Genomic DNA, 27,426 nt, shown 5'->3' with positions numbered 1-27,426 from the left:
CTATACTTCTTGAAATTAGTATTCCCAAGGGAAAAATGCTAAGGAAAACTGAATCCCCTTCATCCATAGCTTGAAAACTTTCTTTCCCCAAATGTGCCTTGACAAAAAGTTCACTCCATGTGCTCAGCCTCTGTTTCTTTCTCCAAAGACTCCAAGAGACTGCTCCCTTTAACACAGGTTAGTGTTCCCTCTAGTGAGACAGAGGAAATTGATGTTGAAAGCTTTTGATTACTGGTCACTGTCTACTTAGACCATCCATGGACAGTGAGGAGGTGGGATCTTTAAGTGTCAGCTGCCAGTGACTCAAGGCTGCTCTTGTAAGCTCCTCCTTCACAGTTTCTAGCAAGGAAACGAGAACCTCATTTATCTTAATCAGTAAGTGAGGACAGGACACTGCTGCTGGGTTAAACACTGACATGTTTATATACGTATATATTTATATCTATAAATAGTGAGCCTGAGAGGGCTCAGTAACTGCTGAAGGTAAAGAAAGAAAAAAACAGAGAAAGGTATTATAGAAAACCAACCAGCATCAACCCTTCAGGATTAACTTTTCAGAAGCAGAACAGCTGGCCAAGCTTCATCTGTTGAGGGAACATGCCTGAGTTACAACTTCAGTGTACAGAAGAGCTGGGTTTTATTCTCAGCCACTCTGCAGGGTGTCCTTTCAGGGGATTTTATTCACACAGTGCATACTTCCATTTCTGCCCAACAAACCTGTAGGCACTAATCACAAAGCACGGTCAGTCTGTTGTACGTGACCTTTAAGGCACAGTTTAGGATACGTGAACAGGACACAGTAACAGTTGTGACACAGAGATCTATACGGTACAGTACAAAAATGTGCCTCCTCCAGCCAGACTCAAGTGGAGTTGTGTTCCCAGTTGCTTATCCCGCACAAATGGCCCTCCTCTTCCACCGCCTCCGTCCATAAGGTGCGAAATAGGTGAGAATTCCCTTGGTGGCAATGGCCCTACAGGGAACAGAAAAAGTCTGGTTATGTTCGTAGTGCTGCACAGTCCTTCAGAAGACAGTGACATGTAAGAAGCATCAATCACAGTCCTGAACAAAGAACGGATAATAAATCTCACAAACAAATAAATGAAGCTGGGGTGGTTTGGAATCAGTTTCCAGTTTCCTGAGAGGCATTTGTGCTCCCGAGGCCTTCTGAGTCGGGGCTGTGAGAATGCCAAGGCTGCTCCCAGGGTCCCGCTCCTGAAGCGAACCCTTTCCTGCACGGGGCACAGCCCGTCGGGCCTTACCGACCGACCGACCGACCGCCCCCGAACGCCGCTCCTCACCTGGGCCGCGCCCTCAGGGCAGCAGGTAGATAAACAGGAAAAGCGCCAGGTCAAAGAGGATGAAGAGCCACAGGTCCAGCCAGTAGGACTGTCCCGACAGGGATCGCGACATCACTCGCCCACCATCGTCCTGCTCCCGCTCCTGCCGTTCCGGCTCCCGCGGCCGCCGCCGCGCCGCCGCCTCCATCTCCTCGGGAAAGGGAACGCAGCGCGGCGGCCCCACCGCGCAGGCGCCGGCGGCTCTTCCGGGTGCGGCGCCAATGAGAGCGGAGCGCACGTACCACGGCCACGCCCCCGGGGTCACGCGCGGCGGCCCCGCCCTCAGCCCCGCTCCTCTCGCCTCACGAAAGCTCCGCCCCCGCCTCAGGAACGCCCCGCCATCCCCGCCTCAGGAATACCCCGCCATCCCCGCCTCAGGAATGCCTCGCCATCCCCGCCTCAGGCACCGCCCCGCCATCCCCTCCTCAGGAACGCCCCGCCATCCCCGCCTCAGTCACTGCCCCGCCATGCCCGCCTCAGGAACGCCCCGCCATCCCCGCCTCAGGCACCGCCCCACCATCCCCGCCTCATCCAAAGCCCTCACCATTCCCGCCTCATCCAAAGCCCTCACCATTCCTGTCTCAGGCACCTCCTTGTCGGGTGGGCTCTTGAAGTAAAGGCGTTGGACGCGGAGAGTATTTCTGCTTGTCCCTCTGTTTTGGGGAATAAGCGACGCTGGTTGTGGATTCCCCAGCGCTGGTGACTGACATTCCTTCCCGGAATGCTGCTGCTCCCTGCCCGGTGAGATGCGGACACTGGGGAAGAGCAGGCGGTCAGTCCTGTTATACCGTGTTGGTCTTGTCCTGCCACCTGTGCCGGGGCTTGTGTGGAAATAAACATTGGCGAATTCGTCCCGATGCGGTTCCTTGGAGAGCAGATGATGCTCTGAGAAAAAACTAGAAGACCTTTTGGGAATCCTGTTGTGAAGAAGTTCAGGAAAATTAAAATTGTTTTAAGATACACTCCTTTCCTTGAAGGTTAGTTGGAACTTGTGCACGGAACAAACGTGGAAAAGTTCATGTGGGTAGTGTATTCTTTTGTGCCTTTTGTTGCAGGAGTAAATAAAAATAAATGAAGTGGCACAACCTGATGTCACACTCACAGCTGGGATGTGCCACCCTCAGTAATTCCAGTGAAATCCATATTGAAATCAGGGCTATCATTTTCGTGTCCAGAAGAATGATCAGAAACCCAGGAGTGTGTGAAACAAAACCTTTCTCTTGCGAGCTATTATACATTTATAGCCTTAATATTAGAAGATATTAAGAGATTTTATTAAGAGATAAGGTAGATTGCAAGCAGGTGCTTCTGAACAGAGCTTACTTTTCTTAAACAAGCACTTAAGGGTAGCAGCTTTCCTTTATAAATTCTGTCAATAGAAATAAGGATGGATTTGTCTTTATATAGGAAGTATTGTTTAAGAATGTATAGTAAATGAAGTATGTTAGATATGGGGCAAAACAATGATAGTACTTCCCTTTTAAGCCTTGTCCGTATTATCTCGTTTATTTTTCGTTTTCCCATAATTTTGCACAATGTTAAATACACAGAGAAACTGTTTCTCAGTATAAATACCTTCGTAAGGAAACTAAGTTTCCATCTGAGAGCTTGTGCAAAAACTATTGAAGTTCTGCTCGTGCAAAATAGTTTCTGCAGCCTTTTGTATTGCGACACTTTGGTGGGACTTGGTACAAAAGCTATTTTAGCGTTTGGTAATGGGAGTTTGCTCATTCAAGGCAAAGCAGTAACATAAAGAACCAGCCCATGTTTTCAGCAGGGCTAGGTAACTGCAGCTAGGGAGGTGTTGTGAGGGGATGCAAAGGGAAAGAAAACAACACAGAGGATGTGTAAAAATGGTCTTTTATTGTTCCTTCCTTGTGGTGCAGTTCTGTGTGAAGTGCTTAGGCCCTTTTGAAGAATCTCTTGGACTCAACTCCTTCATATACATAGGTCTGTTAAAAATGAGGAAAGAAAAATCAGTGGCTGGAACTGCAAAGTTTCATTTCCCAGATATGGTTTGTAGACTTTTAAATTCTTTATAGGCAACTGGGAATTTTAACAATAAATAAATGAAGTTATTTAGCTTGAAGAAAATCTTTTAAACTTTTAGAAAAGCTTTCAATTTTTTTTTTTGTTGATTCTATTGCAAACTTTTACGTAAATGACTCTCAACTCACCTGAATGAGTTCATCACCCACGATTTCTCTGGTTGCTTTAAGTACTTTTCCATTGTCTTTTCTGGTAAAAGCAGCCACAAGTTTATTTCCTTCCAGGGTCCAAGCACCCTATGAAGGGGGAAGAAACCCAAATGTTTTGCAACAGTTATAATACTGATTTGGTTTAAAGGGTGTAAAATGCTTAAAAGTGAAAAAAAGATTTAAACAGTGTAATAATGCTTTTTAGAAAGGCTGTAAAAATGAAATTTTAATAAAACCATTGGCGTATTTCAATGTGTACTAGCCAACCTAGGTATTTTTTACTGGTCAATATACCTTATTTTAAATAATTGTATCAACAGAGATTTGTAGTTTCTTAAAAATACCCACGTTGCACTCTAGGTGGACTTTAGTATTAGAAGAAGTAAAATTGCAAATCACGTGGATTTCATCTTGTGAAAATTGCTGCTTGCTCTGTTTTTTGGGCTCTCTGGAGCCCTGAGATCCGTGGTACAGTGTTGAACCTTTAACACTAAAGACTTCCTTGTGCTTTGGTGTATAAGCTGCAAGCATTCCTGAACAGTCAGGTTCAGGAAAATGTAATGTAATTCAGAAGGAGAATTTAAATTAAAAACTAGGAAGACAAATTATTCATCTTGAAATTGCACGTTATAAAGTAATTATCACATATTAAATATTGAACTATATAGGAAGATTCTTACAGAAAGTTCAGTCCCATCAGCCAGGCTGTAATCAAAGTTGACTCCCAGAGTAAATTCAATCTCTATATTACGGAAGTTGCTGACTTCTTTGACATTAAATTTTTCCCCATTTTGTTGGATGGTGATCTTCAGATTATCATGGGCTCCCAGCTTTCTTTTCATCATGCCAACACCTAAAAAAATCAGTTACCATAAATCAGAAAAAAAAAAAAAACAAACCTCTGGAGCATCAGATTTATCTATTTTAAATCAATCCTGTGTGGTCAAGTGAGTTTATTCCAGCATTCTGACCCAAATATTTGTCCTTCAGCTTTCATCAAGGCCATGTTCACTAGTACACATATAATACAAATCACTGTCTTAACTGTAGTTATATTTATGTCCATATAATTCACACTTTGTACAAACTTCAAGTAAATATCAAGATGTTAGAATTACTTGAATCAAGTGTTTCTCTGAAATTGAAGGATGATGATTTCCTCCCTGTTGAATTTTTAAACTGGTTTGATGTTGTCAAAATAATAGTCCATCTATAAAATTCAGTTTCAAGTTTATCCATTCAAGTTATCTGAGCCTTTTCCTCAAATCTAGACTTAGATATTCTTTTTTTCTGCTGAAATAAATTTGGAATTACTTCAAATGCTTAAGAGTAACTCAGTGTAATTAAAATCAGAACATTTCTCAGCATCTTCCCCCCACCTCAGAATATTTTGAAAATAAATGCAGGGGCAGAGCAGCCAAGAGTGAAAGGACAGGATGGCCTGAAGGTAGTTCTTAGACAGTTTGGGTTTGTATTCATTTGGAGTGGCATTTTCCCTGCAGAAGGGATTGGAAAGGTGAGCCTTACCCAGTGCCTCCATGAACTTCTCATAGTTCTCACTTCTGTCAACTTTCCAAGTGCCGTCGAATGCCATGGCTGTGCTGCAGGAGGGCTGCTCTGCAGGGACGAGTCTGCACAGGGAACTTATGGACTGCCTTATCTTGAGAGCAATGTACTGGATGACGAGGCTGAGTAAAGCTCAACTGATACACTGACCTCTCCAAGGAGAAGTTTCCTGTAGTTTAATCAAATTCCCAGTCCTGACCACACTGCTTGCCGAGTCTCTCTTATTGGCCCCAGATCATGACAGAATCTTTATTGCTTCTCCCATTTAAGAATTGCTAATCCATTCATTCTATCCACAATGTGGGGTAAAGATCAGGTGTCTAGTGAAACTAATAATTAAACTAACAGCACTGCTTGACATTTTCTATCTCAATTGCATCTTTAAGCTTGTGGGAGAGTCTTCAGGCAACAGGAGGTGATATTATAACAAAATAAACACAAGTCTCTACTTTGTCCGTTATAATTTGTTTGGGATCTGTTCTGCTCAGCATAACAAGCATGGGGCAGAGGATTTACTGAATGTCTCCAGGTTGTTGCATAAAACTCTCCTCTTGCCACCTGTCTAACACTGAGCTGTGAAAATTGGGATGGTAGTGTCTATTCATGTGACCATTTTTTAAATATATGTAGTTTAAATTCTCAGCAGCATCTACAAATTTTCTTCATTACAACATATTCAGTGAAGAAACCAGCCAGATGGAAGGTGTTTAGGCTGTTTACTCCTAAGGGTGATGAGGGAAGTACCTCACAATGTGCATTTCACAACAACATTTAGGTCTTTGTATGTAGTTTTCACATGGAAGTTTTTTCCCACAATTTCACACAGGTTTTGACCACCTGAATAACTCAAAAAACGTTTTAGCTCATGCCCTGTGCTGTGTCAATAATGCATGCCCATCTGCCAGCTCAGACAATGAGCAGACTTTATTCTAAGAGTCAGATTATCTGTTTTTACTGCACTGGTGTGTGTCTTGACCTTTGTTGTTATCACTGGCAGTCTTACGTGATATGTGTAGTATATATACATAAACACCCAGTGTTGAGTTACAGTTCATCCAAGCTGTTACATAACAAAACTGACAACTCTCTTTACAGTCTTTGCAGAAAGGTTCCTTCTGGCAGTGGTTGTAGTGCAGTTTCTGCTCTGTTTAGTAGAAAATCAAGGTATAAAACAATGTGAGTTGCTCAATATGACAAAATATGACTGTTTTTCACATGTACTAGAACCATGCAATCTTCACTTCATTTAGAATTCTTTTGTCTTCCTGTAGTAGCTCATTCTCCTTCTAACATCACAATTAGAATCAGTTTTGTAGATTTTCTTAGTTGAACTATTCCACCTTTTTCCTTCTTCTGTCTCCCTCTTCCTTGTATGGTTTTCAGAACTACAGCTTTTTCTTTGATGGTGCATTGAAATCTTGTTTTCTATTATTGCTTTTTTCATGACAGTTTTGAAAGCAAACGGTATGTTCTTGGCTTTGTGGCTTTCTCCAACGTGTCAGCTTTCAGAACACTGAAAATGGACAAACTTACTTTGATCTTTAGATAAAGTGGATGGCAATAAATTATTAACTTATATGATTATGCCAACCTCATCCTGCCAATCTATGATATTGTAGCAAGGTGTATTGTGATGGCAATTTACAGTGAAGTTCCAAAGATCAGGGTGACAAAACGGCTTTTGCAGTGGGTTGTATTCATCTCCCCTGATTTTTGTTTAGTGGCTTATATTCAAGTTGTGCTGACTAAAATTAGCTATAACAGTAGAACTGTTGGGTTGGTTAAGGCTTGGTGCCAGCACAAACATAATATACTCATGAAAATATTGATTTCTATAAAAAGAGACTAATCCCTGATAAAACCATGCAGATTGTGCAGTATTTATGAGTGTTTTCTCTTGAATGATTCTGCATTATGTCTTGGGTTGCAAAGATGGATCCCTTACTGGGAAGTTTTACTAAGCATTTGGTTCACAATACTCAATTCTGTATCAATGTGGTAAATGGACAATTCTATGCCAGTAAAGCCAATTTAAGCCTAGCAGTGGGTGACCTAGCAACCAGGAGCTTGATGGAGCCTAACTAATGCCATGTCTTGGAGAAATAATTTCAAAGTACATATTGCAGATGGGTGTTGCATTGCAGCAGGAATACATCCTGCTTGAGCTAGATGGTGTTCTGCTCCAGCTGCCTGTTTGCTGAATTTCTGCTTTTATTTTTGTTCAAGGAGAATCTCCTGGATACTGCTAATGTGAAATCTGTTCAGCAAGAGAATTCAGCATTTGAGGATTACCTAGAAATTTCCAGTGAGTATAGATCCATTTGTGTGAATAGTTAGCAGTGGGCTGTGGGTTTTAAAGCTTGCTCCTAACTGTATACACTGCTTTCTAATTCCTGTGTAATGGCTCTGATCCATGAAGTGCTGCATTTTTGAGAGATTTTTACTGGAGAGAACTAAAGTGCAGGAGTTAATAAGACCCAGGCTGAAAAAATCTAGAAGCAAAATTTAGGATTAAAATAGGAACAACCCTGGTATTTACTTTGTCAGTTTCTATATGCTAAAATGATTCCTAGGATTACATAGAATAATAGAATCTGGCCTTGTTTCAATGAAAAAAGGGCGGCAGTGAAAAATTGCCAATAAAAGTAAGTGTGCTTTTCCAGAAAAGGTTCAATGAATCTCCGAGTATTAGTGCCATTGACACTTGCCACACAGAGACTGATGTAACAGTTACCCTGTGGGGCTTTTTGTGAGGCTTTTCTAAGGGTATTTAAATTTATACCTGAATATTCCTGTATTCCCCAATTTCTTTTTGTTTAGAATATGAAATGTGATCATAGAGTGGGGTCAAGTTGTAGTCCAGGGAACTAAGAATGTACAGTATTGAAAGTCTGCATCAGTCATTTCAGTTTCTCCAAAATCTGAACTACACTTTTGTGACTGTGAATGTGAGATTCCATAAGTCTGTCCCTAAAGCTTACTATCAGAACAAACTTACTTGTGAGGTTTTTCCTAAAAATCTTAATGGGCAAGGTTTCATGGGAATGTGAAATGCAGTAGCTGTCACCACTGCTGCTAAAAATGTGGCTGGAGGAAAGATCTTTTGTCTTTTCCATTTGTTAATGAGGTATCAGATTTGTACAAGAAGAGAAAGACCTTGTGTGATGTTCGTTCACCCCTTCAAAAAAATGCCCTCGCTCAAGGTCCTGTTCTTTCCAGGGCTGGATGAGAGATGGATCCCAGCACTCCTGCTGCAAGCACTGCCACTTCTCAGAAGGGAATTCAAAACTCCAGCAGGCCAGAGTGGCTGGGCAGCAGCATGACTGGGCTGGTGAGGGGGTGGAAAGGTTGTAGTCCCAACAGCAAATAGTGACCTGATATTTGCAGATATGCACAGGCACTTGTGCAGTTGCACTCATAAATTGCAGTTGCTTCGAGCAAACAGTGCTTGTGTTTTGTGCTGAGCTAAATCTGGCCCTTCATAACTTCTTGAATGAGCCTGCTGTTTGTTAGGGATGTACATACTTCTTGGTTTTGCCTAGAGCTAAAAAAAGTCAAGCCAGAAGTGTTGCTGTGAAGGGCCTAATAGGCAAAGAAGAGAAATTGCCAAGAAGCCCACTGGTCCAGAATTACTTCTAGGATCAGCAGTTTCCACAAGATGAGGCTTTGGTTGTAAGAAAATAAGTTTTTCCACAGTTTTGGTTGAGGTCACTGGGCTGACTATTTCTATCTCTCTTGCAATTGATATCCCCCAGGCACTGATCTAGGGGGACAGAGGATGAGGATACATCTGTGTAACTCTTGTATGTGCTGGTTCTGCTTTCTGTCAGAAATAAACTGGTTTCTGACAGCTCTCAGGAGGTGCAGCTCCAGTGCTCTCTAGTGGTCAGTGGCATTGAATTATTTTTCGTGGGTTTGAAACAAGAACTATTTACTGCTGGCTGATCTCAGTAGTACTCAGAAGTATCTTGATATTAACAGATATTTTTCTCTTCAGGATTTCTAGGAACTAGAAAAGTTACTATGAAATATAAATTTACAGAAGCAATGATTTGAATCAGGCATTGAAAATTACACCTCAATAATATTAATTATAACAAACAGAAAAATTTGACTTCATCATTTTTATTTTAAAAAGCATGAAAACAGTACAAAGAGAAGAATGAAGAAACAAGTAATAAGCAGCAGTCTGACCACAGAAAATAAGCTGACCCTTATGTTCTCTAGCAGCTGTATGGTAAGTAGGGCTAATGATTCTCTTAAGTAATGTAACTAGCTTTATTCTAAGAAGTCATAGGACAGAAGCAAGAGAGAGCACATGACATTCAGAAGACTTTAATACTGCTTAAAGGCAAAACATAATATACAGAGAAACCCCTTAACCTAGTACAAAAATACTGTGCCCAGAAACTATATATTTGTTCAGGTATTTTTAAAAGATAGAAGAATACAAATGGACAAACTTAGTGACTAGTGACTGTGATTAAAGCATTTTTTAAACTATAATAGGAATGTATGTTAAAACTATTTACAGTGCATTTCAAACTACATTCTTTAGGAGACACATGCAGGTGTCTGCCATGTGAATACAAAGAGGAATCAAATTCTAACTTCAGTTACATCTGCAAGGTACCTTGGGCATCGGTGGGAATAGCTGAACCAGCAAAAAGCAGGTGAGACAGCTGTCTGTCACCAAGGATGAGGGTTGGTCCCTCTTTACAGGTAAGAAAAGATGGATTTGACCCATTCTTTCTATACAGCACAACCCAGTTCACCTGAGGTAAATGGGAATCACAATATTGACTTCAGGTGGGCATCTGAGCATGTGTGAGGCCCTGGCATGCCAAGCTCGTGCTGTGGGAGTTAGTGAGAACCAGCAATTACAGAGCATTATCGCATAAATACACATTTACAAACACTGGTACTCAGATATGAGTTTCTCTGTGGAAACAACCTTCCTTATGTGGAGAAGAAACTTTCCCATGCAATTTCCATCCACCTCGCAATGACCAAGATGAAATATTCTGTTGTCACAATTTGCTGCATTTAGCAAGTGTCACTAATTACCAGGACAGAGTCTGTGATGTTTTTTCTTCCTGTCAAAGTCCAAACCAAAATAACTCGGCCTTCATTATTTACCATACTCTGGCCAAACTCATTCTGCTATTCAAGCTTATGTTTTAAATTAGTGCAAGCTCCTGAAAAAGTACAGCAGGGAACTGGGAAATAAAGCTGAAACCTTGTGGAATGTAAACTGCATGTAATTTAACATTAGGAAAAAACCTGCAGTATCACAGAGATAAGACTCTGAATGAATACCACTATATAAACTTGCTTGAAATATGAGGTCTTTATAAAAACCTTTAAAAACATGTGAATTTATTATAGGTGAGATAATTTTTTTTTCTATAAAAAGTCTTTGCTATGTTCTTATGCATAACTGGAAGGGACAGCAGCTGGATCATGCCTCTAATTTTAAGGGCCTAGACCTGATTCTTCATTATCTTTCTGTATAATGGGTTGGAAAACCAGTTACTTGGTAATTTTGACAAACCTTATGCATGAATTAGTTAAGTGCCATGAATTTGTCACTACCAGGTAAAATGTATTGAATAGGAATTCAAAAGATGCATCGAGTTGTCAGGGGGTGATGCATATAAACAGGTTTTGGTTCTCTCTTCTGAGGAGAAACCAGCTGATCATCAGTGAAATTGTTTTCTTTTATCAGTAGGTCACTTGTATATGTGCTCAGTGAAGAGATGAGGAATCTGCTCTTAACTATTAACATTCTAATTAAAAATTCACACCATCTCCAAAGTCAGCATTACCTTATTTCCCCGCTACTTTCTTTAACTGTATGAGATAATAGAAAACCTAGGCCTTCTACAGCTAATATTGCATGTGTGGCTAATTTATTAGAAAAGAGACAGAACCTACAGCTCAAGAGCCTCGCTGTTATTTAGAATTAGAAGAGGTAGGGTTAATCAGTAATTTTGTGTATCTTAACACAAGTAATTTTCTTCAGAACAAACTGAGAAATAAAAGTGTACTTTAAGCATCAAACTGTACTGTGGAGTGAGTTTGAAAGAAAACATGTTTGTATCTGAGATCAAGTAGGATACTAACTTAGTTGTCTTCAGTGAGAGTGGTATTAAGAATTAGTGGGACAAGTTCTTGTACCCAGAGATTGAAATCTCAAATGTGACAATGGTTTCAATGGACTTAAGGCTGAACTGACAATGATAAACTCCATTTCTGCTGGTTTCTTATGTAAGCCACACTGATTGTTACAGCTAGACAATATAATCTGAGAGCAGACTGAAATAATGAGATACACAGCTCATGATGAAATAAAGACAGCTGCATAGCTGTAATCCACCTGCTGGCTTTGAAAAGGTTGAATTCTGAAGACCGTGAACTTCAAGCAGGAAACCTGCTGTAGCCAGGTGAGGTTTGGGGTTTCTTTTCCCATATTGTCCCTGATCTACTTTATGAAAGGAAGGAGCAGCTTCTGCAATTGAGTTGCACAAAGCCATGACACACTTTGATTTTACCTTCAGGCAGAGTAAAACACAATGTAAAGGCTTTGAATCTCATGAAATATAGCTCTCTATGTTTTTAAGGTTCTTAAACCAGTAGTTTAAAGGCTTTGGCTTTGTATAAATATATACAGATACAGGTGTGTTATGATATTTAAATGTTTATTTACTAGGAACTGTATATGTATGTTCCAACATTTATGGTGGAAAAGATTCTATGTGATAAATGTGTACAGATATATAATTAAATATATGCACATACTGTATAACTGTTCATTTTAAGTGAGCCTTTAAAAAAATGTAACATCATGCCCGTTTTTTCCAGTCAATGGTATGAATCCAGCACTCCTTCATAGCATTTATAAATTTAGTTATAATGAAGCTTCGCTGAACACACAATATAGCAAAGAAATACTGGAATATTAATGTCACAGTTACATCACTACACTGTGATATCATCATGATTATCAGCTGTGTTGTCACCATGAGTTACTAGTCTCAACCATAGTAGCAAGAATACACCTTTATATACATATATTTTATTCCTATTTATATTAAATATGTATCTAATCAGTGAGCATAATAATTATATTTCAGTATCTCAAGCACTCAAGGAAAAGGCTATACAAGGACTAAGCAAATCCTGAAGCAAAGTTTTCTATTTATCAAAAAGTACCTAAAACCCTTTTTGAGGAGGTTGTGGTTGGCAGGGCCAGGCTGCTGTCACCTGCAGACTGTGTATGCATAGAAATACATACATGGAGTACTGCAAAACAGCAGTCCTGGAATTCTTAGTGAGTGTAGCAATCCATCTTTTTTTTTTTTTTTTTTTAATTTGTGGGGACAGAATAAGGAGAAATACTTCTGTAGAAAAATGCTTTCAAATTTGCAGCTGCAATAATTTATTATTGATGCTCACTAGAGAAGTCTGAGATAGGACTTAATCAGTGACAAATAATTTAGGGTGGCAGAAATGCTGCTGACTGTCAGAATACCTTGTTCTACATTTAAAAAAATATTGACTCTATAACTTGGTATCATCAAACATTTTGAAACATTTGCTTCATCTTTTTTTAGCTTCTGGCATTGTCTATCTAAATGAAAAAACTGATAAAAAGGGGGAGTTTTCCCTTTTTGACCAGCTCTTATGAGTTGGGTTAACAAGCTCCCGAGAAGAATTTATTGTAATTTCCAACTAGAATTTCCTGAAATATTGTGATAGAACTAAATTCCCTCACTTCAAAGTCCAGTGCTAAATGTGCTTCTTTTGCCAAATGCTGATTTTAACTAAAAAATAATTATTACAGATTAAAAATCTGGAACATTTCATGTGTCTCTGTGCAGCCAAAGTTGTGTGCTGCTACTATATTCTAGACTGCTAGCATTCATCTCCTTATCCTGTCCATCTAAAGACTAGTACTCTCCTTGTATTCCTCTTTTGATATTTGTCCAATGTGTATATTTTCTTTAATTGGTTCCAATTCAAAACCATTTTTATTAATCATCTTCACTACACCATTTTTTTTTACTAGTGCAAGTTAATTGTTTTCTTACTTTGTAGAACATTAATGCCTCACATACAAATGGCAAATCCCTGTAGCACAGTTGGCTGGTTTTGCTTTTGGTATTATTTTTTTCCTATTTCTTCAAGACACTATGATGATCAGAATAATTTTAAACTAATGTTAAAATTATTTTTAAGATATGTTAACATAAAACTTTCTTCAAAGTGGTCATAGCCATTTCATAGTAACACTGGCCTGAAGAATCAGTCATTGATGGTCACCAGGAGTGTGCCCTTCCTGCATCATTCTAATTCAGCTTTTCACCTCTTGTTCTTGCAGTCACTCTCTTCTGCCTCTGATCCAGTCTGTTGGTTAGATGATGTTAAAATCAACTTCCAAATGAAGTTAAAGCCAGCATACAAAACCAATCCTGTTTTGTTTCCACTTCTCTGCATGCTTCTTGCAGCTTTCTGTGGGAGCTGTTCTTCCATGGCAGCCTGTCCATTACATTGGGATGTTTCATTGGTCTCAAGCAATTTCCATTGGGCATGGAGAGCTCAGACACCTCTACCATAGAACTTCTGAGACTCCCATTACCTAGTAATTCACAGGGGTCTTAGAAATTTCTTCAGCTGGAATAACATTTGCTAAGACTTTCGTCTAATATGCAAAAACCCCAAACTCTACTGGGTGCACAGATTTTGGGGTTTTTTCACCTCAGAGCCCAGTTCTGTTTTCTGAGAGAGGTTAGCAATAATTTATTTGGAATAGGCTCCCCAGAGTGAGTTCCAGTCTTTCCTCTGAACCTCTGGAAAGAGAACAGGCAAAGTTGCTCAATACTTTTATAACTTAACACGGTAAGATGGGAGGAGGGAGAGAAAAGGTGCAAAATGCAGTAGGCTTTCAGATACTGGCCACAACATGATCACTAAACAACTATGTATATCTGTAAAGCAACAGGCTCTTGGGCACAGTCAGTGCCTGCACCAGTACCTTCTTGTGGGGTGGGGTAGCAAAATCCACCCCTGCAGGTCTTCTTCCATCTCAGTCAGATGTAATAAGAGAAACATGTCTTCAGATAACCTTGGCATCTACACAGTCATGCTATATCTTGAAATGTGGAAAAAATAATACAGCAGTGGTAAAACATAAGCCAAATTCATACAGTGTTTAGCAAAATGCAGTACTCCCCTATTACTGTCTCCTATGCGAAATTGAGCTTATGGTGGTGAAATCAGCATGTCAGTTCCGTTTACTTTGGTTGCTTTCTCCATTAATCAGATTCTCTTGCTGCTCAGCCAAGGCTTGCCATTTTTGCCTGTTTTTTCTGCAGCCATCCAGCAAAGGGGAGCAGGCCTCTGACACATGTGTTAGGGCCTGAAATAAATTGAGAACACAGAAATCAGATTGCATTCAACTTTTAATTTAAAATGGAGGATGAAACACATCTCTTGTATTTTTTTTCAGATTTCTGAACTTAGAGGGAGACTTGTAGATCATTAAATGCACTGGTTAGCTAACACAAGACGGTACAATTTGGACTAGGATCACCTGGTAACTGTAGATACAAGCAGCAGTGTATATTTCAGAGTAAATAATTCCAGTTTTTCTGGTCTTTTCATGAATGGAAAGGTAAAGCTCCCCCCTAACAGGGAGAAATACAGATGTTCAGGCTCTAGAATAGTATTCAAGTGTGCTCAGGCATTCTGTTAAAGTTTTCTGTTTGTCCAAGCTGTACCTTTGCAGAGAAACTCAGTCTTCTTTCAATGGCCTACCACCTACCGGGGACAGTTTTCTGAGTCTTCAAAGCAAAGGCTGCCTTATTTTCCTGACAGTTTCTACAGCACAGAAGCACTTGATTTTCAGGGACAGCAGCTAGTAGCAGCTAGCTCCCTTTCTCTATCCTGTTTCCTTTGAACCGGTGAATGTGCATTCTTTACAGAAAAACAAAATTTTTCAGAGAGAAAAATTCAAGTAATCATCCTGTTCCTTCCACTGGAAGGTTATTAAGGATTCAGTTTTCTGTTAATCTCCTTTTTCTCACCTTGGTTTCTGTAAAGCACTTGGTACAGTTCAAATAAACAGACTTTCACTCCAATGTTGTACTGGCTTAAAAAAAACCCAGAAATCATTATGTTGTTTTTCACACTGTATTTGACCAAGCAGCTTCTCATACAGTTTGTGACCAGTTTGTGAAAAGGATTTCAATGAATTATCTCATGCAATGCTTTGGTGTGTGATGAAAGAGAAGGAAAAGAAAGGGATGAGAAGTATTAAAATTGGGTCAATTTCCTATTCATAGCATATCACCTTTTGTATAACAAATTCTGAATTCTTTAAAACTTTTAAATGCTTTCTATCAATGCACTACCTCGATACCATTCTTTCCTTAGAGGTCAAAGTATTAGCTTTGTGACTTTCCCTGATAATCCAGAATACAGCACAGGGACATAACACCAATTGCACAGAGTACAACATTTTAACTAGGTTTAAAAAAATGGTGACAAAACACATTAATCAGACAAATATACAACTAATTATAAATACTAAAATAATAATTTATTCAACAGAATAATGAACCATATGTAATATAACATAAAAATATTTTCTAAGGGGCTAGTTTTTAATTTTATTTTTATTTTAATTATAAACCTGTGTCTACTAGTGAGAAGCTCTGGTTTCAGATATTTGCTGTTCTTCCTTAGGCACCATACCTCATACAGCTGCAAACAAACAGCATCTATGAATCCAACCTGCATGCTGGGAATTTTGTTTTTCTTCTCTCTGTTCATTAGATCCTGCAGATAATAAGCAAACAAGCTCTGTGTTGAAATGCATTAAATAAAAAACCCAACCAAAACTGAAGACAGAGTCTGTAATTAAAAAGCAGCACCTTAAACAGCACAGCAAGCTCAGCACAGTGGGGTATCATTACAGGTGTTACAATGAAGGGAATTGGACTGCATGACTTCCTTCAGGAGACTGGCTTTGGGTTGACAGAGCCAAATAAGCAGGCAAACCTACCAGGTTTGGGTAGCTGCATATAGGTACCAATTTAACAATGTATTTCCTAGCCCATTTAGTAATACTGACTAAAAGGAAATCATACCGTCTGTTCTTTTGGTTTAGAGATAATGATACACTATTGGTGTTTTGGAACTACAGAACAAAACTATCTACTAGGAAGACAGGGAAGGAGCTGGTCCTATAGTGTGGTCAGTGGGAGAAATTTTAAGTGCTGTTTCCAAAAGACATTTTGAAAGAGGTGATTCTGTCACTTACCGTGGGTTCTATGTTGAGTTCCTTCCGCTCTTTATCTCCTTGATCAAAGAACTCAGTAGCCACAAGCTCAGCAATCTGTAAGATATTTCACTCATTGAGAATTCTAAAAGTTTGCTTGCTACCTGCAAACAAGAATGGTTCCTATCTCTCCTTAGGATATATCACATCAGCCCTCTACACACATCGTGAGACTCCAGCTCAGCATTCCACCACTGCCTTTGCAATAAGGACTGGGTGGAAGAAACCAATTTTAATGCAGTTTGCATTTAGGAAATCTCAAAAATTAAACACTTACCCGCTGCTGAACTGGCCATGGTTTGGTTATGGCTGATAAGTCACATGCAGTCATCAGCATTGCTCTGCAGAACAAACAGAAAGAAAGGAATAAATTACTCTACGTGAAACGTAGCTACCAAGTCGAATGACTAGCGAAATAGAATTTCAAGGAACACCAAGTCAGAAAAACAAGTGAAATTAAAGCAAATGCAAATCCACATGCTAGTCAACAAAATTTCTTATACAGGTTGCACACTTAGTAGTTCAGACCCAGGGAGACCAGTGATCTGTGTGACAATGCCAGCTTGTACAGGCCCAGAGCACAAAGACCTGCTGGGTTTAATGAAGTCCACAGCAACATGGCATGGGAAATTGAGTACCCAGCAATATTAACTGATTTCTTGATTATTCTGCTTTTACTTACAGAAATAGCTCCTTCTGTGAGGGATCTTCCCAATTAAACTGCTTCTTCCTTAGAAGTTCGAAAAATTCTCCTCTCCTCCTTAAAAAGAAGTTAAACCAAAAGATTTTGCTGACATGATGTCAATATCCAGCAGCAATTATTCAGCCAAAGTTTCTTCTGACTTACTTGATGTATAGTGCTAGGTCTGTGGCAAGAATGGCTTGTTTTATCATTTTCAGTGTAGCCTTGTATTCTTCAATGGAAAGGCTGCTGAGAATCTGATTTCCCTTTGCAAAAAAAGCCAAACACAGTACTATCAGTAAAATGGGCAACAGCACACCAGTTAAGTGTCTCTAAATCACCAAATCATTGTGAGCTGCTTGCTGATACATGAGATCATTCTTTTACCCTCCTTCCTCTTGCAGATGCCCTACTTTAAAAATAAAACTTCCAGTCTTCTCAAGCAATGGCAGAAAGCTGCATAGCAGCAACATCATCACTGACTATTACAAAATGAAACTGCAAGCAGAGGAACATCAAAGCCTTCAAGTACCTTTCATTCATTAAAATTAAATATGTTACTGGCTGTATCACAGCTTCTCTTTCCACTTCCCTCCCTTCCTTGAAGCAGAGGAATTATAAGAGATTCCTGTACCTGCCCATACACCTCTAGTAAATGAAAGTATTTTCCTTTTATGAGGCAGCATAAATAACAAGTTATTAAATATAAATATGAGCTCAGGAGCTCCCTATTAAACCAAAGAGCTGGTGAAATCGATCTCGCCTCAACTGTTTTTCCATATTTGCCTACATGAATAGGAAAGGATCTCTACAATGCAAAGGATGCCAGAAGTACCATAACCTGTGGCACAAAAGGAGCAATTCTTTGAAAGAATTGTGAATGTTAAATAACTCTTCTTGAGAATTAGTTAATAACATCAAACAAGAAGAATGTAATTTTATTTGCATATTTACTAAACTTAGGTTTGGCTTCACTTTGGAATGTCAACATGAGCAGTGTTTGGTTTGGTCTCATCAGGGCTGTTTTGTGTATGTGTAGACTGGAATGTTTTTTTGAAATGAGAGGAAGGACTGCGTTTTGTTTGGTGGTTTGGAAGAGGTCGTGAAAACGGTACAAAGCCTTTTGTTTCCTTTGGTCCAAGAAAGCAGGTATTCAGAAGGATGTTAGAAAGGCTCCCGTTATCAGGCAGCACTTGGAAGGCTTTGGTGGCACTCAGCAACAGAACTGTGATTTCCATGTTGGCTGCATTTGCTTTCTTTACCCAAAAAGGAATAAAGAACACTTAAGAACATATAAGTGTGGGATTCTATCCAGAAGCTAAAAATAGAAAGTAAAATAGTTTCCTTCAGCATACACAGGAATGTGGCACTCACTGGACTATTCAGGATCATAAGGCATTGATCAAAATGATGATGCTCCATGATTGAGTGGCAATACAGCTGCGCCAGTGGATGTTCACTTCTGAGGAGGAAAAAGATGGAGAACTCAAATTAGAAAAACATATTAGTGATCCAGAAATAACTTCCCTTTTACACCCTCTTTGTAGGAATATGGATAAAAAGATAATGTTCATTTTTCACAGCAGTTGCAGTTCTGGTGTTCTGCCTTCTCTGCCTATAGAGATCGGCTGCATGCATGGAGTGACCATGTAATACAAGGTTTTGTAAGGAGTGAAAGTTCCTTTATAGAAAGCAAAGGTAACCCAAACAGTTAATTCACAAGCACAGTTTAGGAGACAGTTTTGGTTTCTGAAACATGTTCTTAAATCAGATGTTCTTAACCTGCCTGGCATATTTAGTCAGCTCAGCTGCTGAGCTTGTAAGTAGTAATGCAAACCTAATAGGAAACCCACTGATACCAATGGAAAAATTCCTGCTGACCTCAGTGCAATATGGTGCTAAGCCCAAAATGCTAATCAAGTAATTTCCTTGTATTAGTAACTGTACTGGTATTTCATCACCACTATTGTCATGGCCAAACTACTGCAACATTGTTACCTACCCTTTGCCCAGGGTAAAATCCAAAAGGGAAACAGCTTAGAGGTCAGCAGTGATGTTGATTGTACTACAGGCAGTGAAAAATAGCAGGAAACCAATTGTGTATGTACAGAACTTAAAAATACCTTAGTGCAAAACTTAAAAGTATCTTAGTTTAGAAAATAGAGTTTGCTGTTTGAGTAGCTTTGGTCAAAGTAGAGAAACTCCTCCTCTCTTGAGGATTTCCAATTTCTCCCTGTTCCTTTTAGCCTAATACAGTTCTTGGTTTTTGCTTCTCTGTTTTGATTTTCAACCCCTGGACCCACATTGCTCATATAAGCTCTTCAACTAAATCTGGATCTTTTTTTGAAGCTTATTTTGCTGATGATCATGGATCTATTACTCTAATTATAATCTGACCTACAAATGTTTAATCATGTCAGTAGCTCTTTTAGCATATAATTCCATGAGGTTTTCCATATGGTTAAAGACCATTCACAAGAGCTAGTGGCTGCAGGATTGTGACCCTGTGTGAGTGCACAGAGGCTCAAATAAAGGTCATAAGAGGAGACTCTGGGGATTTAAGAAGCACAAAAATGTGGAGAGAAAGATGGAAAGACAAACAAAAACCCAGAAAGGAAGATTAAAAGATGCAAGGCCCTGAGGAATATGGGCTGGCTGCCCAGCACCACCTCTGAGACCACCACAAAAGGGGCGTAGAGGAAATGTACTCCTGTGTTTCTGTAAGGAGACAAACCACAGGATGGTGCCAACACATGCTGGGTGAAATTCCCATTGAATGAAGTGGGATGCATATTGTGTGTCCCAGAGTTTATCCTGACTGGAGAGAGAAATATGTGAGAAATCTCTTAGGTTATCTTCCCAAGTATTGCTCCAAACTAGAGCTTGCTTAGTACGCACAGACTCTGGCTGGGGCTGGAAATAAACTCAGGTCCAACTACTGTTGTGGCACTTCTGTCAAACCCGCTTTCTGAGCACAGGGGTTTTGTTATGCAGTTTTCTGTGCTTCCTACTTTGTATGTGGGATTGGAGCAAGAAGAAAATACCGCCCCCCTCCCTTCCCCCCCCCCCCATAACTACCAAAAGGCCTTCGAGCAATTCTCTTTCTGTAACTTCTACTGCCAGGACCATTTCAATTTTTGAAATCCTGCTGCTTAAGAAAAGAATATCCACCCTCCCTGCAAAAGGGAAAAAACAAAAGGGATCTGTTCCTAGAATTAACTTTTACGCTTAGGTTTAAAAAAAAATTCATGGAACTTTCTATTGAGAAATGAACTATTAAGCTATAGCCATCTCAGCTTTACAACATGTGTAAATGTTAGATTTTGCTGTCTATGTCACTTTCCCAGGACATTTTTGAGAGGAGATGACGCATCTCCAGATGTCTTCCAGGAAATTTGTTTTTAAATAAATAAAGCAAAAAATAGCTAGTGAGTTCAAATCACTGTGAGGCTACAGTTAGTGCTGGAATCCTCTATTACCAAGCTAGGAATAGATCACTCTTCTTATGTTGTGGAGTTTGGTTTTTTCCTTTACACATCAGTCAGTGTTACTCCAAATACATAAATCTGAAATGCAGGTGCTCTGCTTACTTTTTTTTCCGCCTTTCAGTATTCTGTACCTTAAATAAGCTTTACCTCCCCTACTCTCTTACTTTACACATAGCGAGAACAGCAGATCACTTCTTCACAGGTCACTTCAAACCACTCTCCAGCTCTGCCAGAAGAAGATGCACATTTCTGGGTATCTTTTGCCCATCTCTGGTCAGACCAGGACACACTGTCATATCACAGGAGTCACATTAAGCCATGCTTTAAATCAACTGAAGAATTGTATGTTGTTGCTTGAAGTGATACCAGCTTCACTGGATTGGGCAAATTTCAAACTGCTAATAAATTCTAAAATACCTGGTATCTTTAGTTAAAAATTAAAATATGGGGAAAATTTGTTCTGATATTTCATTTTGATACTTTCAAACGAAAATATTTGGTTTAGTAAAAATGTTTTACAGTGTTTAAAAAATATTTTGTCTTTGTATTGTACAGGCCTTTCTGTAATTCCAGACTGGATCAAAGTTAAAGAGTATAGATAACCCACAATCAATGCAAAACAACCATACATTTTTAATGTGATTTTAACTATATAACTTATTCTAAACAACTTAGAATTCTGGAAAAGAGTGGTTAAACCAAGAGTAAAACAATCTGAGTTCAAAACGTGGGGAAACATCTCTGAACCAGAGGGGTACAGACCTCAGTGCTGTGTTGGCCTGAACAAGAAGTGAACAGCTGTGTTGGGCAGGGAGTGATCTGAAAAGCTGCATGTTTCCTACATTCTGCCCCTGGGACGCTGCAGCCTTTTGCTGTCACTTGATGGGAAATCAGGGAGGGGACTTTGGGAGCAGGAAAATCTTGCCCCTGCAGAGCAAAGGGTTCACTTAACCTGCCATCATAGTTAGCCAGCAACTGAGGCTGTGCATCTGCATCTTTGGACTTGTGAATGGTTCTGCCTGCTCTTATACTTTCTGCTTTGTGAAAACCTGCTCCTTTGCACAGCCCCACATCATCAAAACAGTCAGGCTGTACCTAATTTAGCTCTGTGCTTGTGTTTGGTCACTCACTTGTTTTTATTTAACTTCTCTCAGACTCACTTACCTTTGTATGTAGGAGTTGTTCACTCCTCTGTGATCCAGATCATGGCTCAGAGTTGCTATCAGCAAAGCCAGCGTTTCTAAGTCAGTCAGTTTGCTCTGTGTGCAAAGAGTAATGCCAGAAGTGAATTGTGGATTTATTTAGTACAATGTGTTTTACATCTGCTTTCTAAATAATGAGACATGTTCTTAGTACACTCAAAAGACAACTCAGTTTGGAAATGATTGATTTTACATTTCTGCTAGGAAGATGCATCTCCCACTGCTTGCCTTTCCCCTCGAATGAGGAAAAAATTGAGTTATGTTCAATGCTGTTCAGACTCCAGAATCTAGGACATGAGAATCAGCAGGGAATGTATCCAGTGTAGTTAAGAATAAACAATTTATGGAAATTGCAGTGGAGACTGTCAGGATTCCAAAAATAGCAGGCAAACTATCAGGATCATCAGAGATTGCTCGACCGCACACAGAGCAAAACTACAATATCCATTCCAACAGGGATGGAAGATGGATGTCCTTGCCTTGGTCTCTTTGCAGCACCTTTTGTCATTTTCATTAGTGAGATAAAGTTTGTAGAGGAAAGAAAGGCCTCTTACTCATTGGTATTGGGTTTTGGCCTACAAATGTTTAAAAGACACATTTACTGAGAATGAACAGAAACATTCTGTTTCCTACAACAATATAAAACCAAAACTAAAAATCTGTTTTGGAAGAATTTAGAATCATACACTGTATTATTCTAAGTATTTTATTTATTTAGAGGATCATCTAGCCCTAATGAAAATGGTTAGGTTGTTTTTTAAATTATTTGGTGTCTTTTTAACATGAAAGGTTGAAAATTTGTTCAAAAGGTTTGGAAAGAACATTTAAATATTTATTTCTGTGTTTTTTATGTTCTGCTGTGTGTTTAAAGCTGTACTCAGCTCTGCGTTTGAACTTCAAAAATTCCTGTTGAAAATTTTAAGGAAACATCCTGAAAATGGGTCAGCCTTATTTTCACCACTTTTTTGACTTGTTTGTAGCATAAGCATTAAGTTTAAAAAAGGACATAACCACATACATGCCTTATTTGAGATATTCCCATTGGGAACATCCTGATAATCACTTCCAGAGGATTTAACTCAATCACAGAGCAAAAACCATGGCAGCAGCTTCACAAACCAAGCCCTCATAGCCAGAAGTCTTCAGCAGAAGATTCCACTGACAGTACCATGGAATAATGAACATCTTACTGACATGACAATCAGAGCTGTCCATTATTAGAGAATTTGTCTTAATAGAGGAACTGGAAATGTACCTGTATTTTCCCAGATTTCAGAGCAGCAAACATGCACTGTGCTGTGTTAAAGGCATGTCTCCAATTGTGATAAGCAACATTTTTCCGATAGTTTTTCTTCACACTTAAAATCCATCTGCAGAGAACCTTTAAGAAACAGCATCACATTTATGTTTTCATAAAGAACAGATTTCTAGTACATTCCAACTTTCTTAATCCCACTTCGAAAATCTCTTACTGAAAAAAACCCCAAACTATTTAACTCAATTTCAAGTTCAAAAGTAACACACTTGTAACTGTAAACATAAATAAAACCAGACTTACACCCAGTAGTACAGCCCTTAATTGAGTGTGTAATACTTGTGGGTTTGGGGTTTTATTGCTAAGGGCTAAATGTTAATGTCAGAAGTACTGCTGTGAATTCAGAAACTGAGATATGTTGAGATATCTGGGAGAAAAAAATCCTTGTTTATGATGACATTCCATGTTTATGTTTATTTGATAGAGAAAATTTATTTAGTTACTGAATCCTCTTAAGACATGTTTTAAAAATGGACAGGCAGCTTTTCCCTCCTATCAGCTTGTCAAAACCCAAGCAGAATTGGACTTTGGAAAGCAAATAAGTATGATAGTAAGATTACTACATTTTCAGGGTAGTTTCTTTTCTATACAGGAGGAAAGCATGTCCTGGATGTTTTACTCAACAGTATTAGAAATTGTGGGTTATAAAATTTTATATAAGCAAAGTACTAGGATATTCAAGAGATCAGATCAAGTAATACAGCACTTTTGGCCCTTGAACACTACTAATCTAAATTGGTCTATAAAATGCTGATCTAGAAAATAAATACATGCTTTCTTTAACTAATGTGTTTGCCTATGAAGCCCTACAAATTAATCTTGCATTTTAATATAAATTTTGATGGTTTTGTTGAAAAGGTTATAAAGCAAAAAAGGGGTATTTAAAAATGAAGGTTTCTACAAATAGATGTTGTGTGCACTGAGTGGAAGAGGCTGAAGAGATTTTCTATTTACCTGTCTTAATCACTTCTGACAGATGTATTGGTAAAAACCTTCAGGGAAACTCCCACAGCCCATCTAAGTTATCATCTGCTTCAGTCTTTACTGTCTCCATAACCACGAAGTTCCTCCTAATCTCTAATCTATTATTTTGTAGGGAAAGACCAAGATAATCACTACCTCATATGGACATACTGAACAATTAAGGACAATGTTATTGTCCTCTTTGTAAGAGTTTTTAACTTTCTGAGAAGTTGCTATCCTCTCCCTTCTCAGTATTCTGTTTTCCAGTCCATTAATCATAGACTGTAAAATTATTAATCCTTCAGTAGAAGGAAACTGAGGACAGACTCCAATTCTTCATATGCCTTCCTAGTTTTACTCCTTAATACAGATGTCCAATTCTGTTTACAGTGAGATCATCTCACTGCTCTGAATTCCTAATAATTAAGCTGTCTCTTTTGGTGGGGCAGTATTTGGCAGCAAACATACCTCGTGTTTCATTTGGAAATTCTGCACCAGGTTGAGGTCTGTGAACATTCGAATTGTGCACAGTGTTGTTTCAAAGTCTGACAGCTCAAAGTCACTGAAGTAAAAGTCAGTCAGGTTGAGAGTTTGTGCAGATGGCACTACAGCAGCCTGAAGAAGAATGAGAGAATACAGCTTAGCAGTAGGGCAGAGAAAGCAGAACAAATACCTGCTTTTTCAACAGACTAAAAAGAGACACTCAATTTTAGATTCATGTGAGACTGAAAACTGATGATTGCTTCTCATTTACTTCCCCATGCCTCTCTTGTTTAACATTACCTTATTACCTTAGATTTAACAAGCACTTTTCCATAGATCAAGAGAACAAGAATAGAATTACCTGGTAAGTCTGGTTACCTAAATCACCAGAGGCAAACTGTAACCACAAATATTGATGAAATTGGAAGGAGAAAATAAGGTAGTGGAGTTATATGTTTGTTTTTATGGATATGCAGACAGCAAAATTTGTAACTGTTGGCATTTTTCAAAAAATGGTGAGGAAAGAGATGTCAGACTTGCTAACAGAATTCACATTCAGCATGATGAGAGTCAGACCACGTCAACAGGCAGAGCTTTCTCAGGGGTAGAAACCTGAACAATTAAGAGTTTGTGGTCAGTAATCTTTAAAACTCGTGGTCAGTGGTTTTGGTGCAGTTTGCATACAACCATAAACCTTCAATTTGGAATCACAGAGTACACAATACACCCGCTATCCTGTATGTTTTTAAATTGTCAGGAATATTTTCATATATACCATCCCTTTTTTAGTTATATAATACAGAGTATTTATATCAGTTGCCCTTCAAAATACTGCTGTTGAGGTTATGCTGAGTCTTATATTAAACTCTTATACTAATGAAATAAATGCTAAAGCTTATACTATAGAACAAAATTTAGTATCATTTTCTGCAGTAGAATAAAAGGTGCTGCTACTTTAGAGCTGTTTCACCTCAATATGAGTGTGGTCCAAAGAAAATCAGGTAAATCTGAAATGGTGAAGGAAATAAACCATTGTGATTATCTTCCTCTTTGTAATTCTAGGGAAAAACATTTCTCCAGTGTGGGCAGCTGTGTCCCAGAAGGCTGAGGAACTGAAAAGGAAGCATTTGTCATCATCTACAATATTAGTGCATGTAACACACAAATCCATAGAATTATGGCTGGCAGCTTCTGTTCAATATCAGTTCACTGTCCTCTCTCTTGTGTGTCAAAATCAGGAAGTCACAGAAGATTATCAAAAATAATATTAACACAGGGAAAAAACGTACCCTTCTTACACATTTCTTCTGCCACTAATTTTGTGTCCCTGATTGGATTAATGTAGGATTTCAGCTGTTAGCACATGAAAGGCCTGCGTGTTCAGTGGTAAATAATGCAACTGTTCAGCAAAGCTACTGACATAATTTTGAATAGCTACAACTGCAGGCTGGGATTTCACAAGGAAAGGGCCTGCAAGGGCACAGATGGAGCTCAAAAGAGCACTTCATTCATAATTTATCTTTCCCTTCCTTGACCTCCTGTCTTTTACAGCCACAACAGTAAGTTTCATTTCAGCTGAAATATAAAAACCCTGAACTCTATAAGTTTATAGTGTTGTTTAACCAGGTTAGCTATTTCCTTTTCACTTAATAAAGCCACTAGAGGCTTCTGCCTCCTGTTTTACAGCATTAAAGTTCACCAGCTATTTTAATTTCAATTTATTGAGCTATCGTTTCTGTAAATACATTGGCAGCAAAAAGGTGGCTATGGAAAACATGGGACCAGTGTGTGGCAACTATAAAATTTTGCTTTGTTTCATCTGCTTTGGATGATTAAACACAGGTTGTAGACAGTACCTAGGCTCAAAGGAGGTGACTGATGCAATAGGACAGTTCTGTAGTATTTAGAAGTTATGATTAAAGTAAAAAATTTGCCTATTCCATATGGCAAACAATTAATAGAATAGAATAGTGCCAATTGGAAGAGCCCTACAACCATCTTCTAGTCCAACTGCCTGATAAGTATCTATTTTCAGATTATTAAGAAGCAGAAAGTATATCCAGAAAAAACATCAAACTATTCTGGCCATCTTTATATGACAATGTGAGTGCAAAAAAATAAAATCTAAAAAAAATCATGAGTGCAAATATATAAAAGGCCTCTGCTTTCATCACTTTAGAGAGTGGTGGCTGACATAGGCCAGGACTCTGCTAGGAAGCTGTGGACAGTTAAGCCATGCCAGTGGACACTGGCCCAGTTCTAGGTTTGCTGTGGTTCTGTTTCATTGAGCAGTAACAGTGGAACCACAAAGATTTCATCACAAGCTCAGAAGAGAAACCTTAGAAGAAGAGTTGCACTCTGGTCTTGTCATGGTTCTTTATTGATGAGCAGTAGTGTGGTAGGACTGAGGTTCAAAAATCCATGTGACACCATTCTAGAAATAGTCTCACACCTTGTTGTGTTGCTTGGCCAGATCAGTCACATGCTACCCAGCTCATAGTCCCTGTGCCTTCCTTCCTCTCCATCCCTCCTGTTTGTTTTTGTGCAGCAGGGGTGATGCTATTTCCCTGCAATAGCTACTGAAGGCTTGGAGAAACTAAGCACATGTTATGCTTTGAAATGCACTTGAAATCCTTGCCATTCCTTAGGCAATGGCTTCTAAACACAGAATTAAACATGAGCACAACAGGACACTGCACAAAAAAGCAACTATGAAAAAGTTTAAATCCTTGAATTAAAAATTCAATACGGAATTTATATGTAAGGCCATAAAGCTGCACCCATACTTGGGATATTTGAAAGGTACTAAAGCTTTAAGATCTACAGCATTCAGACTTAGCTGCAG

The 27,426-nt window shown here is 39.0% G+C and overlaps 2 protein-coding genes across 2 annotated transcripts in view; both read right to left on the bottom strand.

The window, feature by feature from the left end:
- Positions 1-400: 400 nt before the first annotated feature.
- Positions 401-5,259, bottom strand: FABP2 (fatty acid binding protein 2). The gene is made up of 5 exons (XM_031504619.3): positions 5,066-5,259; positions 4,219-4,391; positions 3,518-3,625; positions 1,302-3,292; positions 401-973 (listed from the first exon to the last, which is right to left on the bottom strand). The coding sequence occupies exons 1-4, from the start codon at positions 5,130-5,132 to the stop codon at positions 3,242-3,244; spliced, it is 399 nt and encodes a 132-aa protein (XP_031360479.2). The 5' UTR covers positions 5,133-5,259; the 3' UTR covers positions 401-973; positions 1,302-3,241.
- PDE5A (phosphodiesterase 5A) overlaps positions 401-27,426 on the bottom strand; it is a 59,030-nt gene continuing 32,004 nt past the window's right edge. Inside the window, exons 12-22 of the mRNA XM_021554931.3 lie at positions 24,567-24,713; positions 23,076-23,201; positions 21,783-21,877; positions 18,505-18,592; positions 17,296-17,396; positions 17,131-17,208; positions 16,726-16,789; positions 16,431-16,505; positions 15,863-15,946; positions 1,302-14,525; positions 401-973 (exon numbers count right to left, since the gene is read on the bottom strand). Coding sequence (XP_021410606.1) covers positions 14,391-14,525; positions 15,863-15,946; positions 16,431-16,505; positions 16,726-16,789; positions 17,131-17,208; positions 17,296-17,396; positions 18,505-18,592; positions 21,783-21,877; positions 23,076-23,201; positions 24,567-24,713 — 993 coding nt within the window. The 3' untranslated portion in view covers positions 401-973; positions 1,302-14,390. The remainder of the gene's footprint in view (positions 974-1,301; positions 14,526-15,862; positions 15,947-16,430; positions 16,506-16,725; positions 16,790-17,130; positions 17,209-17,295; positions 17,397-18,504; positions 18,593-21,782; positions 21,878-23,075; positions 23,202-24,566; positions 24,714-27,426) is intronic.

The sequence above is a fragment of the Lonchura striata genome, chromosome 4, assembly GCF_050655825.1.
Source record: "Lonchura striata isolate lonStrDom1 chromosome 4, ASM5065582v1, whole genome shotgun sequence".
Lineage (NCBI taxonomy): Eukaryota > Metazoa > Chordata > Aves > Passeriformes > Estrildidae > Lonchura > Lonchura striata.
Note: the sequence above shows the minus strand (reverse complement) of the source record. Positions and strands in the feature narration are given on the sequence as shown.